At 38.5% G+C, this 14,623-nt stretch overlaps 1 protein-coding gene and 1 long non-coding RNA gene across 2 annotated transcripts; one reads left to right on the forward strand and one right to left on the reverse strand.

Annotated features, from left to right (window-relative positions):
• Positions 1-547: 547 nt before the first annotated feature.
• LOC141350820 (uncharacterized) lies at positions 548-2,737 on the forward strand. The gene is made up of 4 exons (XR_012358966.1): positions 548-1,094; positions 1,492-1,557; positions 1,637-1,691; positions 2,271-2,737. It is a non-coding gene; the product is annotated as an uncharacterized lncRNA (long non-coding RNA).
• Positions 2,738-9,544: 6,807 nt separating this feature from the next.
• LOC129434482 (uncharacterized) lies at positions 9,545-11,985 on the reverse strand. Its single transcript, XM_073856623.1, has one exon. It carries the CDS (start codon positions 11,840-11,842, stop codon positions 9,794-9,796), a length of 2,049 nt encoding a protein of 682 aa, XP_073712724.1. The 5' UTR covers positions 11,843-11,985; the 3' UTR covers positions 9,545-9,793.
• Positions 11,986-14,623: the final 2,638 nt, after the last annotated feature.

Raw genomic sequence — 14,623 nt, forward strand, 5'->3', positions numbered from 1 at the left:
CGGTTCCCACTGCGCATGTCGGGGTCAGAAAAGTCATTACAGCAGATTGAGTTGCATATTATTCGGTATTGTCAAAAATGCCTTCTTGCGTCGTGGGCTTTGAAAATCGCACCAGGTCTGTCATTAAGTTTTTCGGGATTCCTGCAGAATCTCAAAAACAAAAAATACAACATCTGTGGCTGCAAGCAATTAAACGTGCAGACTGGGACAATGCAAATATCAAAGAGGCTTGTGTTTGTAGTGCTCACTTCATTTCAGGTAAGTCATAATTTTTAAGCCCTGTTAGATTAAACTAGAAAGCCTAAATGGTATGAACAGTTTGACCCCATGTTGCGCACGCACCCGATAGTCATTCAATATTTACAAACCTTGAAGGGGTCTATAGCTCCCCATTAAAACAATGTTAAAGGGGACATATTATGAAAATCTGACTTTTTCCATGTTTAAAGGATTTCTTCATCCAATTGAAATTTGAATAAATTTGAATAAATTGTGTCACTTATGTAGTAGAATTGTGAAGTTATTTTAGAAATTGGTGCCTTCTAGGCCGAGAAAAGTCAGAAAATGTGGTTTTTGGCTCATGTGGATGAAAAACACCAAGTCCCAGAATGTATTGCTTCGCTGCTCTACGAGGCCACTCCCTAGTCACGCCTACCGGTTCGAGACGGCAGGAGGGAGGGAGGGAGATTCAACTCGGCTAAATACAACTTTTACAGACACGTCTGCAACTATTAAGTTGGTATATTATTATAAATACTACCTTTTCCACATTGAAATGATGATACTTTGCTTTGTAACGGGATGTTCAACCAAAACCGGGAAAGGACAAGCAGTAAGTTTTCATCATTTGCCGCGGTGTAAACAATGGCTGCGGGCTATCAACCACGCAAAGTTCAGAGAAGACAACGATGCGTTAAAATTGAAAAACCTGAGGGTTTGCAGTCTCCATTTAAAGCTGGAAGATATCGAACCCAATGTACTCGGAATGAAGCGAAACACGCTAAAGGACACTGCAATTCCGTCCATATGTACCTTCACAGACACGACGAACAGCCGGAGCCATCTGGTATCAAACGCATTCGTCTACGTTAGAGGTAAGACTTTTGCTAATACTCGTTTCTGATCACACAGTAGCCTTTACATAGTGATACAGTTGTAAGCAGTAAAGTTAGCAAAGTAACGCTAGATAGACAATGACATATAAGTTTCTGTTCTCAACATAAAACAACTGTTAGCTACCGAGCTACTTCTAGAGTTTTACTTTACCACGCAAGCCTGTTGCTGTAAAGTTATTCGAGATAACTGCAGATACATTTGCGAGATGTACATTATTAATTAAATAATATTTATGCTTGCTACACGTACCATATTTTTATTCAGACTTTATTGATAAGGTGGGGTTGATAAATTCAAAAACTACATGCAAAGTCAAACTTCTGCTGTTATTTTGGTGAAAGTAATGCAAAAGTATTGTTCTGCATTTACTCACAGGTTTCCGGAAGAAGATGCAGAAGAAGGGGAAAAAAAGAACAATGAAGTCCTCCTTGCATGGACCAGGTCAGTGTTGGTTTGTAATGTGGGAGACTTGACATTGGTTTGGAAGGTTCAAAGTTACTAATTGTATTATCTTTCATAGGTCTGTCATAAATCATACGTGGTTTTCCTGTGCAACCAGTAAGGGGGACGTCGACGTAAGACATTTGATTCTAATTTGTTTCTTTTTTTAGGAAAAAAGATTTTTCTAGACTTATTGATAATAATCATATTTTCATGCAGGTACTGAAATGCCGGTGGAAATCCATTCTACACCATATATTAAAGATAATATTATATTACTACTCTTATAATGTTAGTTCCTGGCACTACAATGGTACCACACTGCCCATAGCTGTACATATCTATATGGTTCTTGCTGAATATTAATATTTATTGTGTTTTTCTTATAATATATTCTGTTTATACACTACATCAATATTATTTATACTACTATTAGGTAACTGCTACTAAATCGCACATATCTGTACATGTTGTTCATACATGCTTCAAATTACAAATCTTACAAGGTAACAGCTAATAAACTGCACACATTTATATTTTGTTTATATTACTCTAACCACCTTCTGTAAACAAACAGTATACTACTTTCTATACTGCACTATATATTTTTTGCAGTTCTGGTTGGAAACAAATTACACTTTGTTTTTTTTTGTACTTGTACTCTGCATAATGACAGTTATGTTGAATCTAATCTAATTTCCTACCCTTTAAAGGAGAAGCACGGTTCAACCAAATGTTCTGCAAGAAATCCAAGCAGTGGGTCTTGAAGAAAAGCTTCATACCACACACCACACAGTTTGTAGACGAACTCATCCAGAAGGCCATTGACAAGACTCAATCAAAACATTGTGTTCAAAGTGCCAACGTCCTCAATTGCCCTGCCACAGCCTGCGCTGCCACCCAACATTGCACCAGTGCCTAAACCATCAAAGGAGGCTGCCACGACTTCTTTCAAAGTCGCTTCTGAGACTGACGCTTTCTAATAATAATAATAATAATAATAATCACCTCTTCCCTTAGTCCTATTGCTGTGTCTGATCAGATTCTGCCATCACTCTTTATATTTATATTATTATATACTGTGTGTATATATACACAATGTTTATATATATATTTTTTGCTTTGTTTTTATTTTGTGCAGGACATTTTTAGATGTAAATTATGTCATTGTTTATTTTAATGTTCTTTTCACTGGTGACACAATATTTTTCCTTTGTGAATAATAAAAAAATACATTTCTTCATCTAACCCTGTCTTTTGTACACCAAATTTATACATTATAGACTTGTAGAGGCGCAGATTACTGTTACTGTGATTAAGCTGTCATTACTTACTTTACAGAATCATTTGGGTTAAAAATAAAGCCAAATATTATGTTTGTTACACAATTTAGACTTAAACTTTTAAAAAAATGCAAGAATTCTTTCATCAAATTGCAGTCACTCTAATGTAGCAGCAATAAGGACTATAACACGAACCACAATCAATGTGAGTTTTAACTTTTTATTAAAAAACATGAACAATTCACACTCATAGCTCATCCAGAGCTTCATCCGTTTATTTATAGTCACTATAATGTTCGTGAGGAGCTGGATATCTACGTCTGATGTCCTGGACAACGAACACAGGCAGGTAAAACAAGTCGATGTCCTTTCCCCAGTCTTTCGCCTTGCAAAACTCATTCCAAGAAATGACGATAGGATGTAAGTTGATTGTCTAAAAACAGCAAGCACGACGTTAGCAATGCAAGCTATTTTCACATACAATAGGCTAACATAGGTGTAAATATAACAACCATAGCTCAGCTGACGGACGTGAAAAACAAAATACTCACTTTATACCCATGCCTCCGTTTCTCCTTGCGGGGTTCAAGAAGAAAATGCCATCGCTGAAATTCGCGACAGCAATATGATTCTCTTTCGGTGTCCATAGGCGCACAGCGAGAGCGCTCACACCACCAGACCGGCCCCATCTCGGATACAGCAGCCGCGGTGGCAGCCGCGGTGGCAGCCTCTTGTTCCTCAATCATCATTGACTGTTCCGCGTTGTATTGCGGCTCGTACAGGTACCACGACCATCAGATCCGAGCAACAATGAGGCGCACAACGAGAGCACGTAAAACCACCAGACCGGCCCCACCTCGGCTACAGTAGCCGCAATGGCAGCCTCTTGTTCCTCGATCATCCGTTCTGCTGCTTGTTGTATTGTGGCTCGTACAGGTAACCACGACCATCAGATTCGAGCAACAGGTCATCCTGAGCAACAAAATCCCCTTCTGCCATCCGTTTTCGAAACTACACTCTGCCGTCATGGTTTGTTTACACTGCTTTCTCTACAAAGCAAAATCCAGGCTAGCTTAGCTTAGTGAAGATTAAAGATGGCTGACTCTCGTTTTGATTCGGGCTTTTCCGAATGGACTCGCAGTCCAACCCCTATGGGCGGGGAGAAAACATGCGGAAGTAGCTCCTAATATTGGCTGTAGTCTTTGCCTCTGGCCAAAATCTCCTCCGATGACGCAAAAAATCGTCATTTTGCGTCATCGGAGGACTTTTTTGCACAACCAGAATGATATCTCTCCTCTTACGGGGACATGAGGTAGGAAAACATGGTCATTCAGAAATACTGCCAAGTTTCTACTGATACAAAGCTGAATGCTTAATTGGTGAAGTATTCCTTTAACTGCTATAATTGTGTTCCCAGTGCTTCTATCAACCTAGAAAATGTGAAAAAGATCAACCCAGTAACTTAGTTTTGGTAAACCATTTTCTGCAAGCATGTGAAAAAATAGGTCATTGCAATTTGGCTCCTATTGTGATGTCAGAATAAGGTAATACCGCCCGATTTATCTGCACTATCCAACCACAGCACAACCATTTAGTATGGAGAGAAAGAGAGAGATAAAATATTTCACAGCACAATTGAGTTTCAATTGCAACAAACCACCATCATTGTGATCAGTGGTTGCACTTCAACCGCTCATTTGCATTTTAAATGACACACCCAAAACGGCACACTTTTGCTCAGACCTAGATTAAGACTTAGTTTACATCTTTAAAAAAAATCTCATAATATGTCCCCTTTAAAAATCGTTGATTTGCACCCGGGTCGATCAGGTTTGCACCCTCCATTAATATTGAAAAAATATTGAAATTTTAAAAAAAATCACACCATTATCGTGATCTGTGTTTGCTTTAGTTGGGCCCTTGACTCTTGTGTTTTAAAGGTAATTTTTTTGGCTGTTGTTTAAAATACATTTGATATTGTTAAGAAAACAAGATTAAATGTTATCAAATAACTTAATTCTTGTAGATATACAAGAGATAGAGTGTGAAAGTTGTGCAAGCTTATTTCATCAATTGTTTTGAATTTCATCAGAGAAAGCTTTTACATGCACATGTACAAAACTAACAAGACAAGCAGCACAATTTTGCTTCAACCCTATGATTTCTTCTGCTTGTGTTTTAATGACTCTCTCATAGCCCAGTCTCCTCTAAGTAATTAGGACAAAAGAGACTTAAAAAAAACTATGTGAACGGGAATGTGTCCGTCTCTCATCCACTTGGTATCCAATTGACCAAAAGACATCTTAAAGGGGTCATATGATGAAAATGTTAGCATTGCCACTTTGTAGGTGTGAGCAAAAATAGGTCATTGAGATTTGGCTTTCATTATGATGTCATAAGGATATCTTATTAGAATAGTGCCGCCCCCTTGGTCTGCACTGTCCAACCACTGCACTGCCGTTTAGTGCAGAGAGAAAGAGAGAGAAAAGAAGGACTTGACAGCACAATTGAGTTTGAATTACAACAAACCACCATCATTGTGATCAGTGTTTGAACTTTATCCGCTCATTTGCATTTTAAAAAACACACCCAAAACGACACATTTTTGGACTTGACAGCACAATAGAGTTTCAATTACAACAAACCACCATCATTGTGATCAGTGTTTGCACTTTATCCGCTCATTTGCATTTTAAAAAACACACCCAAGGCGACACATTTTTGCTCAAACCTACAAAGTGGCAATGCTAACATTTTCATCATATGACCCCTTTAATACCAGGTGTAAACAGTCTCTAAGTTCTGCCATAAATGTGATGTAAAATATTTGCAGTACTATGAAACTCTGCCTGAGACAAGAGACGTGAGAGAAATGTAACTTTCATTTAATTAATTTACGATTTTTCGCTATAATGGTTTGCTGTTGTTGTTACAGGGATTTATTGCATTGGGATTTTCTCTCTTATTGGCATAAGTATTCTGGAGACCATCTTTGTGAGTATTCTGATTGCTAAAGGAGAAGAGACCAAACCAGTAACACCAACAGAAAATGAAGTAGATATAATTCTTCAACATAGTAAGTGTCAACCCAGCACTTAAAGGTGGAGTGCACGATATCTGAAAAATGCTTTGACATAGAGCAGGGGTGAGCATTCCTGGTCCTGGAGGGCCACTGCCCTGCAAAGTTTAGCTCCAACCCTAATCAAACACACCTGAAAATCCCAATCAAAGACTTCAGTATGACTTGGAAATGACATTCAGGTGTGTTTGATTATACATCAACCTTGATTGTAGTAACCACTACATAAGCAAACCACACACCACCTACAATTGCCACAACAACATAAATGAACTTGATTAATTTTAAAGGGGACATATTATGAGATTTTTTTAAAGATGTAAACTTAGTCTAAAATAGGTCTGAGAAAAAGTGTGCCGTTTTGGGTGTGTCATTTAAAATGCAAATGAGCGGATGAAGTGCAACCACTGATCACAATGGTGGTGGTTTGTTGCAATTGAAACTCAATTGTGCTGTGAAATATTTTATCTCTCTCTTTCTCTCCATACTAAATGGTTGTGCTGTGGTTGGATCGTGCAGATAAAGGGGGCGGTATTACCTTATTCTGACATCACAATAAGGGCCAAATTACAATTACCTATTTTTTTCACATGCTTGCAGAAAATGGTTTACCAAAACTAAGTTATTGGGTTGATCTTTTTGACGTTTTCTGGGTTGGTGGAGGCACTGGGGACACAGTTGTGGCACTTGAACATGGAGGGGGTCAGATTTTCATAATATGTCCCCTTTAAAGTAATTCAAAGGACCGGATTATTATACCACCACAGTTACCACAAACATTGCTATGGTGGTTATTTTTAGACATCTAACAGGTCAGATGTGCGTTTTACAGAAAAATAAAATTTCTCAACCAATCAGAATAAAGCATTCAATACCCCTTTGGTATTAAAACATTATACACCTTGTGAAGAAGATCTTTACATTTTGTGCAGCTGTTCATATAGACAGGAAAATCCCCAGTGTTAAATTAATTCTATCAGTGTTAAAGCAACACTATTTGGTGTTTATCTAATCCACACCAAGATCGGTGTTAAAAAAGACTGGTGTTAAAAATATAACTCTGAATCGGTGTTGAAGTTGGTGAGATGGTGAAGTGATGATTGGGACATTAGTGATGAACACCTGCTGGTCATTCAAATCAATTACATTTTGGACATTTTCCTGTTTCTAAGTTTTTGTTTTGATGACTCGTTTTCTGGTGAAAATACTGGAGTGCTAAAGCGGTACAAATTATTAAATGCAATAAATGAATACTGTTGGGTGTATGTCTTCAAAAGCTTTCACGTTTGCCTCTCTATCAGCATCTCTGTTTGAAAATAAAAAGATAACTTGCTAAGTTATTTTCTAATTGGATAAGTTTAAAGGGGTCATATGATGAAAATGTTAGCATTGCCACTTTGTAGGTGTGAGCAAAAATAGGTCATTGAAATTTGGCTTTCATTATGATGTCATAAGGATATCTTATTAGAATAATACCGCCCCCTAAATCTGAACTCTCCAACCACTGCACTGCCGTTTAGTGCAGAGAGAAAGAGAGAGAAAAGAAGGACTTGACAGCACAATTGAGTTTGAATTACAACAAACCACCATCATTGTAATCAGTGTTTGAACTTTATCCGCTCATTTGCATTTTAAAAAACACACCCAAAACGACACATTTTTGGACTTGACAGCACAAGAGAGTTTCAATTACAACAAAACACCATCATTGTGATCAGTGTTTGCACTTCATCAGCTCATTTGCATTTTAAAAAACACACCCAAAACGACACATCCCCGCTCAAACCTACAAAGTGGCAATGCTAACATTTTCATCATATGACCCCTTTAACTTCTAAACAGCTGTCAGAACAAAATACAAGTGCTCAACTATTCCAGCATCCACACGCGTGATTTAGTAGACAAATCTTCTTTCTGACGTGATGTCTCACAAGTCAAATAGACATTTATCACAAAATGTATCACATTAAATTTTAAGGTTGTGTTTGTTATGAGTTCTTTTGAAGTCACCATGACTGTGATTTGTGTTTCCTTTAGTTAGGCATTTGTCCCTTGACCTTCACTGATCTAACTCTCCTCTTTTAGCAATAACAACAATGTTTTAGTAAGACCACTTGTTAATTGCTTCATGTAGAGAGAAAACCTTCCAGACCTTCTCAGTTTTTTTATGTTCTACTCTACAAATCATTTGAAACATTTGATCACAAATTAATTATCAAGAAAAAGGCATATAAAAAAGCTCTATGCAAATGACATAGTATTGAATGAGACTGCCGTAATGCTTTAGTGTGTTTTTTGTTGTTGTTGTTTTTTGCTTAAGAGAGACTTCATGATTTCTGATACAAATCTCAACAATGGTGACAGTTAATGGTAAGAAAGTTGCTAAATTTTGTCATGTTGCAATGCATGATGGGATTTATGAATGAGTTTTCTACAATCCTGGTACCCAGCATGCTGTAAGGACCCACCCACTGGTCCAACGACGGATTCCAATGCCGTGGGAGAAAGGATTTCGTGTTCTGAATCTCTTCCTTTAAGAATTAAAACATTCATTCAAATTTAGTCTTTTGCTCTTATTTGACTCTGTGAAGTTTTCCAATCTGACTCCAAATTGTATAATAAAACTTAATACATTATTAATATTGTTTTAGATTATTGATTATAAATTCCCATAGTCTTAGTTATTCGTTCATTAGGGACCCGATATCGCACAGGATATACGTCGGCCGTTGCGTATATCTCACGGACACAAAATTGCCAGTTCTGAATTTAGTCAGAGGTTGCCGGGTAAACTAATATTTTTATGTCTGGCCGCCCCATGCTTGCTCCGATCATAAAAATAGTTACTTAGTCACGATCATGCAACTTGCTAAATCAGGTGATAAACATAAATCTGAGAGTCCTGGTAAATGTGCTACCTGCTCCATTTAACATCAAAACACTAGTGTGATTATCCTGACATACTTATTTTGCGGTAATATCAGACTCCTTCTAATCTACTGGAAATAACAATTTCTGAAAGAATTAAAATAAATCAATACAATTTCTGAAGAATTTAGAATGAATCAATAATAACAATTTATTTTGCCAAGCAGGTTACACTTAAATCAATCATTTAGTTTCCAAATTCATCACACAAAAATGTCAACATTCACATCTAAAATAAAAGTAGCAAAGTAAAATAAAATCACAAAGTCAAATCATACCTGGCAAGTAAAAACGACACACAGCAGTGCGGGAAGTCTGAATACAGAAGCTTCCTTGAGTCCTTTTCCAATGTTCCTTATATACACCAGTAAAAATGGAAGTTATTGTCAATATGGTATTTTCATTTAGTTTCTCGTGTAGTTTCTCGTGGCCCTAAAGGTCACCAAATGGGATCGTCAGCCATCTGTACTTAAGATTACCTAGAAAAGACACGCCTCTTAGAGGAACAAAAAATATGTTTTAAAGTTAAATCTCCAATATACTCTTATCTTAGACTTAAAGAAATTAGACCTCTTTTTACCCATCGCACCATGACCTTTAAAAAGATATTAAACATGCTATAACAATATTTCCATCATCACAACATATGATATACTCAATCTTACATGTGTTTAGTATATTTTCAGCCACAAGACCTTTAAGAAAGAGGAGAGAGGGGGAGATTTACAGTTCAGTTCCTGGGTATCAGTGACCCCTGTGGAGAGAGACAACACCATCTCTCGGGAACAGACATAGAATGTGGTTTTATTGTTTTATTGTCCAGCTCCAAAAACACACTCTTGTCCATCTGCCCTACATAACTCCACCCCTGGACACGCAGGGACAATTTTAAAATGATCCCTAAGGGGACATCCTTGGATGTTGTGAAGTCCTTATGCATTATTTGTTACTGTAAAAGTCTTTGAAACGCAGGCACCTGTAAAGGTCCAAGTGTTAACACATTGTTGATGGATTCCTTCAACGATCGAATCATATACCTGAAATAACAACACTGGAGTATTGTAAACATGAGAATAAAACCACTGCCAATCACGCATCCACGGAACACCCAGTCCCACCAGGTGTATACATACTGTGCAGACCGTGTAGATGAACTTGACAGTAGCTTTGCCGTTCCTTTGGCCAGGTTTGTTTCCACCTGAGCCTGATTGAGATGATACTCAGTCTGTAGAATAGTCCGTTGGACTAACTCCATTGTTTCAGTCAAAGTCTGTGTGCTGTGTTCGTAGAAGGTGTCCTCCCACCAGGGAGAAACATCTATGTCAAGTGGAATCCTCCCCAGGATATTTATCTGACCCATTGAAAAGTCCTCAGTTACCTCAAGACAAAAGGTATGGTTTGACGGACAGGTCAGACCTCCATAGGTGAAAGAATTCATCTCACTGATGACACACCACTGTGATTGCGAAACCTGTACAGCATCTGCATGACCATGTAATGACTGAACATTAATAAGCTTAGTATCATTAGGAGAGAATGGTTGTAAAGTGTTACAAGTACAAATGACATAACTTGAAGTTTCATGACAACAGGTGCGAGTGGTAAATAAGGTCTCATTTCTTTTCAAAGTCATATAACCTGTTAAATGATCCCATTTAATGATCTGATTTTTTACTACCATGCCTATAGAACGTATAGTTGTGGAATTTTGAAAAATTTGATCTGGGTGTATTAAAGGAAAACTGACAAAAAACCCAATACATCCGGCACATTCATTTCCATTATACAACATCAAAGTTGATAACAATTCTGAATATTTAATGTCCTTCATTTTTTCAGATGCAAACCACCTATGTAAATCCAAAATCTCAATAAGATCATTTAAAGCATGTCTAGGTGTTTTAAGAAGACGTAAGTCTAGAATCTCTTGTCTAGCAACAGTAAATAAATCTTGAGCATATGATCTGCAGGCTAAGTCACGTTCGATGGTACGGGTCTGATTGAATAATGTGTGGCTGAACAATAGAAGCGCCTGCGCTTCAGATCTAACCGCTTTGATAATATTTTCATTACTATTGCTGAGGTGCTGAAAACCAGTGGCCACCTGGTTTGCCAACCATGTTGAAAATTGTGATTGTCCAGTTATTTTGTAAGTGTTGGCAATTGAATTAACTGAGCCGAAGAGACCTGCTAAATTTCCAAGTAGATCTCGTTTAGAGCGTACAGGTGGAATTCGGACAGCTAATCTGCCTTTATAATCAGAGATTAAATCATCGATTCGTGACTGTAGCCATGCATATGTTTTATCACCAGTACTACAATGATTCACATAAGCAGATAAAATATTTGAAATATTATATGTTACATGAGTCATGACTAGATTAACATTATGCAACAAAGTCTTATTGATATTTCCCTTAATAAAACCACCAGGAGGGATTGGATATAATTTTGGACATTGTTTGGGTTTACTATACCCACAAGTGGTTAGATTAAAACAATGCTTTATAGTCCATGTACAATTTTGTGGGCTAGTATAACTATTTACATCAGACTCACATTTGCCCACACAATAGGTTCCTTCTTTTCGGCTAGTCCAAATAAAAGTTTTTGGGTCAGTATCATCCGATACATATGAAGTAAGGTTGAACTTGTAATCTGCAAAACTCATATGTGTGCTGTTGAGTGTTTCAGTATGTGTACATCTGTATACTGCAGGTTCTAAATCCTTTATAGAATAACAAATTTTTGGATCTGTACCATTGTTAGATTTTTCATACAGGGTGCGCATACTCCCAATTGTTGCTCCTGGTTCAATTTTAAGTTGATACCAGGCTGTTATATTGTGTGAATATAGACTTGCGGGGGTGTCACCTGAAATGTTCACTATGGGAGGATAGTTGGAACCTACTTTACAGCAAATTTTTGTTGCGCAATTTGGTTCCGGCATTATACCGGGAGGCCATGTAACTATTTCTCTAGGCGAGATTGTCATGTATGATGTGGATGGCCCCTTTGCCTATTTCCAGACCCATCTCCCACATTTCAGGGTGTGTGCAAGTAATACCCTTTGGCCCAAGTCGATGCAGGTGGGCCCTGACACCTTCCTTGCGTTCGGTCTCCATGGGATCGCTGTGACCACCCTGAAACAGAGACAATGATATATAGTTAATCATTTGGACATGACACATTTAATTATTCGTCAATCCTTTGAACAATTTGCATTGGGACATGTGATACCATCTTAATTTTCCTCTGATGGACACGGCCACAGCGCTATTACAAGTCGCTTTAATTTCATAAGGCCCGTGCCACTTAGGAGAAAATGCATTTTGTTTTACAAAGACTCGTATCATCACCATGTCTCCTTTTGCAAATTTTGTTTTGAATGTTGGATTGAACTGTGTATCATTATTCAGGTCTGACTGTTGTTGTCTCAGCACCGCCTGAGCTTGCAATACTTTCAGTCTTTCCTGCAGTTGTTTTAGCACAGTCTGCTGTGTTGCAACCATAAGATGACCCAGGTCTGCTGGAGAAATTTCTGAATCAATAGGCAACTTCATCACTCTTCCAGTCATAAGTTCATATGGGCTAATACCTGTAGCTTTAGATGGTGTTGCTCGCAAAATAGTTAAAACTGTGGGCAGAGCATCAATCCATTTGTTTTGGTGTTGAACTATCTGTTTAGTGATAGCTTCTTTGATTGAGCGATTGGCGCGCTCGACCATACCAGAACTTTGTGGCCTGTATGGAATGTGAAACTTCTGTTTGATATTCAGCATCTTATTCATGTCTTTCATGATCTGTCCAGTGAAATGAGTACCTTGATCGGATTCAATTTGAATTGGTGCTCCCCAGAGAGGGATGATTTGGTTCGCTAACAACCGTGCCACGGTAGTTGCAGTGTTATTTCTTGTAGGTATAGCGTCTACCCATTTTGAAAATTTATCAATGATAACTAGACAATATCGATATCCACCCCTGGCACTTGGCAGCGGACCAATGAAATCCAACTGCAAAGATTCCCAGGGACCTTTTGGTGGTTCTGGCCTGCGCAAATTGGTACGACCCGGCTTGCCCTGGTTTACTGTGGCACACACAATACATGTACTACACCATCTGTCAATGTCAGCTGTCATCCCTTGCCACCAAAATTGCCTTTTTATCAACTGTAAGGTTTTATCAGAAGATACATGTGAGTAATCATGATATAATTTGATTATTGGTTTCTGTAAAGCCTCAGGAACCACATATTTACCATCTCTCAACACAATGCCTTCATTGACTGTGATCAGCTGATCTTGTTTTAGATGTGACATTAGTTCTCCCTCAGAAGCCCACAAGCTTTGCTGATATTGTTTAAGGTCAATTGGTGTAGTTTGAATTGCACTTATTTTTGCATATGGCTTTTCATCCCAAATGTCACCCTTGATAGCTGCTAATTTAGCCAGCTGATCTACAATGTTGTTATTTTGTTCATGCACGTTCGGGTTTTTGTTTATGTGCGCACGTACTTTAACGACCGAAATGGGAGATTCACGTGTCGTTACAGCGTTCCATATTGCACTTATCGTATTGAAATGTTTAACAGGGGTTCCTGCAGACGTGAGAAATTTTCGCATTTGCCACTGTGTCATAAAGTCATGGACGACGCCGAAGGCATATCGGCTATCGGTTTGAATACACACAGGCTCAGAATGCGCTTTAATGGCTTCAAGCAATGCGACGAGCTCGGCTTCTTGAGCAGACATGTTTGATGGCAGTTTTATTAACACCTGTCGTTGTGCATTTGACTCGGGGAAACTAGGTGTCCATACCGCACATCCAGTATTGAAATGATCATTTTGTTTGAACCTGGATCCATCAATGTATACATGTGTTTGACCTGGAATCTCATGATCATAAACAGGACTGGGCACCTCTTTCTCAGGCAAACATGTGTGCGGATGACCATCTATGTCCCCGAGTATGTGTGGCAAAATGCGTGTGTTTTCGGTTGTTATGTCCCGTGACTGTATGTCAGTTAACCATCTGGCAAGTCTTTGAGATGACACCCCTTTTTATTCTGCCTTGCAACAACATTTGTACTGGCGTGTGCACTGTATGTATTATTATGGATTGAAAACCAACGATGGGTTCAGTTGTGTTTATCATCCAGTGAACAGCCAGTACATGTTGTGTACATGGATCAAACCCCTGTTCGACGGGTGATTTTTTCCTACTGTAATATGCAATTGGACGCAATTTTCCCCCATGTTCTTGTGCTACCACTCCACTTAAAGTGTCTTCGTACGCATCGACTTGAAGGTGAAACGGTTTTTCCGGGTTGGGTAAGCCTAGAGCGGGTGCAGAACACAGACGCTGTTTTAAATTGGTGAATGCCTGTTCATGCTCCTCTGTCCATTCAAGGACATCCGACGGTTTGGTTTTTCCTTTTAAAAGAGCATACACCGGTGTGGCAGTTTTGGCGAAATCTGGTATGAAATCTCTGAGATAGTTTGCAGTTCCTAACACTTTTTGAAGCGCATTTAAAGTGTGTGGACGAGGCAGTTCAGCGATGCATTTCCTTCTATCCTCTGTCAGTGCCCTGTGACTTTGCGTAAGCGTGTACCCTAGGTAGTGCACTTCCTTTTGAGCAATTTGGGCCTTCTCCTTGTTCAATTTAAAGCCTGCCTCGCCTAGCGTTTGCAGAACTTTATCTACCATTTTTAAGTGGTTTTCAAGTGACCCTTCTGTAGCGATGAGAATGTCATCAACATAGTGCACTACTTGGCCT

This window comes from Misgurnus anguillicaudatus, chromosome 19, assembly GCF_027580225.2.
Source record: "Misgurnus anguillicaudatus chromosome 19, ASM2758022v2, whole genome shotgun sequence".
Classification (NCBI taxonomy): Eukaryota; Metazoa; Chordata; class Actinopteri; order Cypriniformes; family Cobitidae; genus Misgurnus; species Misgurnus anguillicaudatus.